Source organism: Fukomys damarensis, unplaced genomic scaffold (genome assembly GCF_012274545.1).
Source record: "Fukomys damarensis isolate Sample0158 unplaced genomic scaffold, DMR_v1.0_HiC HiC_scaffold_2, whole genome shotgun sequence".
In the NCBI taxonomy this organism is placed as follows: Eukaryota; Metazoa; Chordata; class Mammalia; order Rodentia; family Bathyergidae; genus Fukomys; species Fukomys damarensis.
In genome coordinates, this window is record NW_022900914.1 from 47,076,615 (window position 1) to 47,082,614 (window position 6,000).

General features: G+C 47.7%; 1 protein-coding gene across 22 annotated transcripts in view; it reads left to right on the plus strand.

Annotated features, from left to right (window-relative positions):
• The window catches only part of Dysf (dysferlin), a 220,703-nt gene that overhangs the window by 78,610 nt on the left and 136,093 nt on the right, over positions 1-6,000 (plus strand). For all 22 annotated transcript variants that reach the window (XM_033764701.1, XM_010609623.3, XM_033764725.1 and 19 more), the window contains 2 exons: positions 2,423-2,491; positions 2,642-2,685. In XM_033764701.1, coding sequence (XP_033620592.1) covers positions 2,423-2,491; positions 2,642-2,685 — 113 coding nt within the window. The remainder of the gene's footprint in view (positions 1-2,422; positions 2,492-2,641; positions 2,686-6,000) is intronic.

Below are 6,000 nucleotides of genomic sequence, written 5' to 3' on the forward strand. Positions count from 1 at the left end.
TGTGGATCTTTGTCCACACTTTGACTGCTTTTCACAGGGAAGTTTCTAGGACTGGGATTAATAAAAAGGTCAGAGGGTATACTTATTTTTAAGTATTGGACACAGATGACCAAATAGCTCCCCATAAAGGGATGACTAATTACATTTCATCAAGAAGTGAGTGAAGTGAAGGAGAGTAAAGAAACAAGTGAAGAGAGAGAGACAGCAAGAGAGAGAAAGAGGGAGACGGAGGGAGAGGGAGAGAGAGGAAGAGGAAGAAAGGAAGGAGGAAAAGGAGGGAAAGGAGGAGGAGGAAGCATGGTACTGCCTGGTTGAGTTTGTGGGGGACAGAGTGAGATGTGGAGACGTTACCAGGGGCTTCTACGGTTCGCAGCAGTGCTAGATGGGGCTGTGGGAGATGGGCCAGCTGTTTTCCTGGCCTCAGGACCGCCAGGCTAAAGTGCTCATTGTACAGGAGGCCCATACTCCCAGGCACCTGTATGCAGGAGATACAGTGTCTGTGGATCTCTCAGCTATGTGTAGTTAATCCCCTTTTTAATTTTATTTTAGATTTCTTTTTGAATCAGTCAATGCATCTAATTACTATATACATTTATCCTGTCTATTTATCTGTCTATTATCCATTATCTCCCTCTCACTCTGGACCCATCCAACAGTCTACCTGCTCATTCCTTCCTTTGCAAAGGAAACCACTAAAGTTAATTTCTTTTATATCATTCTGATTTCATTGTGCAAATGCAAGCAAATGTGTCTATAGATTCTTAACTTTTACCTTTTGTATTTATTTGTTTTTGGTACCGGAGATCACACTTGGGTCCTTGCACTTATGAGGCAGGTGGCAGAACCATTGAGCTGAATCCCTGGCCATCTTTTACCTTTCAAATAAAGTGGTTGCGCATTGTACACACTTCCCTGCATCTAGCTTTTTCCATTTAATTTAAATTTGAGTTTGTTTTATATCTATGCCTAGAGCTGCCCGCATCCTTTTTTATAGTTGCATATTATTCCATTATGTGGACATATCGTAATTTATTTAACTTGTCCTCCATTAGTGGACAATGGGGCTGTTCCGGATCTTTGCTATTTAAAGTTATAGTTCAATGAAGAACTTGTCACTTGGTACATATACAGGTTATTTCTGTAGGATAAATGTCTAGAGGTGGAATTGCTAGGTCAAAAGGAATATGCATTTGAGAAGTAATAGCCAGTTGCCCTTGAGAGGTATCAAAATATTTCAATATTTCCACTAGTGAAATAAGAGAGTGTGATTTTCCATATCCTTGTGAGTTGTTAGACTGTAGAGCTTTTACAAATCTGATGGATGGGAAATGGTATCTCATTAGTTTTATGTGTGGCTCTTTTATTGTGAGTGAGGTTGAGTGTCTTTTTATATGCCTTAGCACCCTTTGTGTCCCCATTCCTGTGAGCTGTCTGTTCCACTGGCTTATTGTTCTCTCTTTTCTTACTATTTATTCTCTTTGCTAACACAGTGCGCCCTAATCCTGACATCCACCCCTGCCCCCAGCCCCACAGAGCCTCTGCCTGGGTTCTTCTTATAAGGAGGGGGCGGGGGTGTGGGTTGGCACTGGGTGGATGGGCATGGAGACAAAGCCCTCTCCCTGGGGACCTGATGTCTCTGATCTAACTCAGATGCTTATTAAATGAGACAATGCACATAAAATGCCGTGCTTAGTGTGATACAGGGCCTTTAGGAAATGCTTTGGAAAAGACTGTTCATTATTTTTATGTGCAGAACACACCAGCCCACCAGGATCTGTATATCTGAAACTGAGTTTTTCCTGCTCTCCCCTTGTAGGGGGACAGGATGCACTGGGGTGCTCCCCTTGGACTCCAAGGGCTGGGCTGGTGCATGAACCACTGGCTCGTGTCTGTTTCCAGTCCTGCTAGGTTTCTTGTTTGTGACAAGCTCAATCTTTAGGGTAGGGCTGCTCAGAGACAGACTGTGACTTCTAGGGTTAGTATCTTTACTGTATTTTTTAAAACTCTCAGATGCAGATTTCTGAGGTGCAGGTGCCTGGTCCCCCCTTTTCCTGCACCATCTCTGATCTTCTAGGGCTCACGGACTTCCAATGTGGAGGTGGTCTGAGCTGATGGGCAAAGGGGAATGCCTGTAGAAAAGCCAGTCTCAACTCAGGGTCCCCACATTTAGGGTTTTTAAATTAGGATTTATGAAAAGGACTGTGGCATTCAGATGGTGCCCTCTCTCCAGCTGTAGGTATGCCTTTCCATTGAGCCTTTTTTAAAGATTCCCTATATCTGAGCCTATTGCTGTGAGAAACCAGGGTCTTAGGTCCAGCCCTAAAGGCAGCCAGGGTAGTTCCCGAGGGAGCTCAGAGTCAACATTCTGCCCTTCCCTCTGTGCCGTTTTTTTTTTGTTGTTGTTTTGTTTTGTTTTTTTAAGCTCTGCAGCAAGATCCTGGAGAAGACAGCCAACCCTCAGTGGAACCAGAGACTCACACTGCCTGCCATGGTGAGCTTCACCCCACACCTGCCAGCCCACGCAGGAGGCCTTGTGCTCCAGCCTCAGGAGGCCCAGGCTCCCCGCTTCCCCACCATCGTGGTATACTGGTGCTTAGAGGTGGGGATGTTGCTCTCAACAATCCTCTTTTTCCCCCCTCAGTTTCCCTCCATGTGTGAGAAAATGAGGATCCGAGTCATAGACTGGTGAGTTCTGAGAGTCGGAGTCTGTAGAGAAGACTGTCCTGAGGGGTCGGAGAGTTTTTCAGTCTGGCTCAGCTTGGTTGATGTGTGGAGGGAGAGGATGCAGGCAGTTCTGGGAAGCCTGGTGAAGTGCCTGATGGTAGATAAGGAGAGCACAGCCAGGTGGGGCTGGCAGGGAGCCATTTCTGAAGGCCTGAGGAGTTAGCCATGCTTCCTGGAGAAGGTGGGGCAGGTGTCAGCCCGGCAGGAACGGCAGGGTGTGTGTGGTGAGGGCATACTGGTGAGGGGAGGGCACTAACCTAAGGCATGGAAGCTGAAAGAGCACAGCTTCTGGGAGCAGGGGTCCTGATTCCCCTGTAGGATGGAATGGTGGTTCCCAAGCTGGGGAAGTGGTCAGGTTGCCCAAATAGGGGACACTGCTGGAGGTGTGGTGCAGGTAAGGGCAAGTCTTTTTTTAGGGAAAATCATAGTATTTAACATACTTTGAGCACCTGCTGTGTGCTAGGCCTCATGCACAGGAAGCCTTTTACATACCCCATTTCATCTGACCTTTGACTCAATAGCATGGTCCTGCCCCACAGAGGAGGAGATTGGGAAGGACCGCGTGACCTTCCTCAGGTGGAAGCTGGAAAGTAGTGGAGGCCTGACGTGACCCCAGAGCTGACTCCTTAATCGCTGGGCCATGCTGCCTCCTGCTACATGGAGACGGCCTCTCTCACATGTGAGAGGGACATTAGCAGCCCACATGTGTGAACTTCAGGACACCAGGCTTTCCAAAAGGAGAGAGTTGTCCTTTCTCTGCCCCCAAAAGTCTTGGCTGTGTGGTTCTCTGGCATGTTCATCTTTGGTCGCAGGCCCATGGCACCCCCAACCAGGAGGATAATGAGAGACTAAGGAAAAACCCCCAGGCCACAGAGCCATTAAAGTGTGTGCCAGTTCCCCAGGCCTAAAGAAAACAGCTTGTGAGAATTAGAGGGAAGGGAGCAGCCGGGGTTGGGATTGGGGGGGGCCTCACGGGCGGTGACCACTGGTATGTGCCGCAGGGAAGCGGTTTGGAGGAAAGATGCACTTCACATCCTAAGGCGATCTCGGCATTTCGGCAGGCGATGCCTGTATGCCGTGTTGACGGGACAGCTGGCAGTGCGTGCCTGTGCGTGTGTGTGCCTGTGGACACATGTGGCTACGGTTGTCCCATGTGCTGCGGATGTGCCTGGCGCGGGTCCGGCTGAGCTGTGTCAAAGGCATCAGCATACTGTACAATCCAAACACATTACCGAATCTGGTGGTTGCGTCTCTGGTTTGGGTTGAAGTGGCATTTTTATTGTGAGTCTATTTTCAGACTTGCTGTATTTTCCAAAAGCAACCCCAAGCCCCAAAACCCGACTCTTAGCCAGAAAGCATTCTTCTGCTACAAGTTCCTATCCCCAAAACTGCTTTCTTTCCAGAAAACAGATACACTTTTGTTATTACCTGAATCCTGGAGGGATGATCTAGTCCATATGGCTTTTTCTCTGTAACTTAATCTTCCTTTCAATTCTTTAAAACATTCCCTTTTCATTAAAAAAATAAGAATCCCCGAAGTCACCTGCCACCTTTATAAAAACATCTCCCCTTCACGATTCTCTCTTCCTCTTTGACTTAGGGAAGGCCAGAGGTCAGAAATCCAAGGCCTCTTCCTTTTCTAGGGCTGGGTGTGAAGGCAGGTTAAAGCGCCCCCCAACAGTCTGGTATCGGTGTGATAATCCCAAGGGAGTCTGTTTCTCAGCTCTTACCAGGAGTCACTTACCAGGAGCAGCGAGGAGGATCTGCACTGACAGCTCAATCTTCCTCAGGCAGCCCTTGCTCTTCTGGGAAACTTTGAAATCAAAACTTAATCACTTTCCTAGGAAACAGAGAGAGAGAGGAAAAAGATTATCAGAGAGAGACTGGTGTGTTTTATGAGGTTAGGATTTAAAAGAAAAAGGTTACCCTGCCCAGGTGTGTCTTTCACAGTGGAGTTGGAATGCAGCCTCTCCTGAAGCTGCTCAGGAGTACTTAGAACAGGGAGAGAGGCCACTCAGGGCCACTAAAAAGAGGCAGTGAGTGTACCGCAGACACTACCTGCAGGTGACAGGTCTCCGCCAACCAGTCTGTCAACCTCAGCACCACTGACATTTGGGAACAGCTGGTCCTTTGTCATGGGGGCTGTCTTGAGCATCATAGGCTGTTTGGTAGCATCCCTGGCTTCTATCCACTAGAGTCTGTAGCACCTCCTCACACCAAATCCTCTCTGGACATAGCCAGATTTTCTGTGGGGATCCCAACCACCACGCTGAAACCCTCAGGTCTAGCCTGTCAGTGAAGCAGCAAGTGGCTGCCACCACAGCTCTGTTTTCTGTGCCAGGCACATCTGTCCTCACACTGCAGCTTTGCCATCTTCGCAGATAATTTAACCTTCTGGCCATGGCTAATCTGAAATGGCTAATTGCTGTACCTACCTGGTAGGGTTGATGTGAGGATTACGTGAAGTAACTCACAGGATGTTTTAGTGTGGTGCTTGACATAGTAGGTACCGAGTGAAGGTTAGCTGTGTTATTACTATCAAGGGAGGTAGGGTGGGGTTTGGAGGGCCGGTCTGCTCAGGACTTTGCCGGTTGGGTTAATCAGTCCTGGGGCTCTACCAATAGTTCCCCGTGCTGGCTAGGGAGGGCAGAAGCCAAAGAACGGCAGGCATGTGCTGCAGCTTGAGTACCAGCCTGGGAATCAGGACCTGTCTGGCTTCTGCTCCTCCCTCCCTGGGTGAACTTGGGGCAGTGCCCACCCAGTTCTGAGCCCCAGTTTCTTTGTGGATACAACAGATAGAGATGATAATAAAAGTGTTTGCTTTTCAAGGCTGTTTTGTGAAGCTTTTGCAAGATAAAGATTAAAAGTGCTTTTCACTTTACAGTCACATACACTAGGAACCACACATTAGCACTTGCTGATTTATGACCGTGCGAGGCCAAAAACTTGTACTGGAGGGAACATAGCCTCTTCAACAAATGGTGCTGGGAAAACCAGCTGTCCACATGCAGAAGATTTAACCTGTACTAAAATAAAATCAAAATGGATAAAAGCCTTAAATATTAAAACAAATACATAATCTGCTGGAAGATAAAGGCATAGGCACAGGCAAGGTCTTTTTAAACAACCCCAGTTAAACAAGAAACAACATCAAGGATCAACACGTGGGACCATATCAAATTAAAAAGCTTCGGCACAGCAAAGGAAACAAGTCACTGAGTGAAGAGACAGTCTACAGAATGGGGAAAGTTTTTGCCAGCTACTCATTGAACAGCT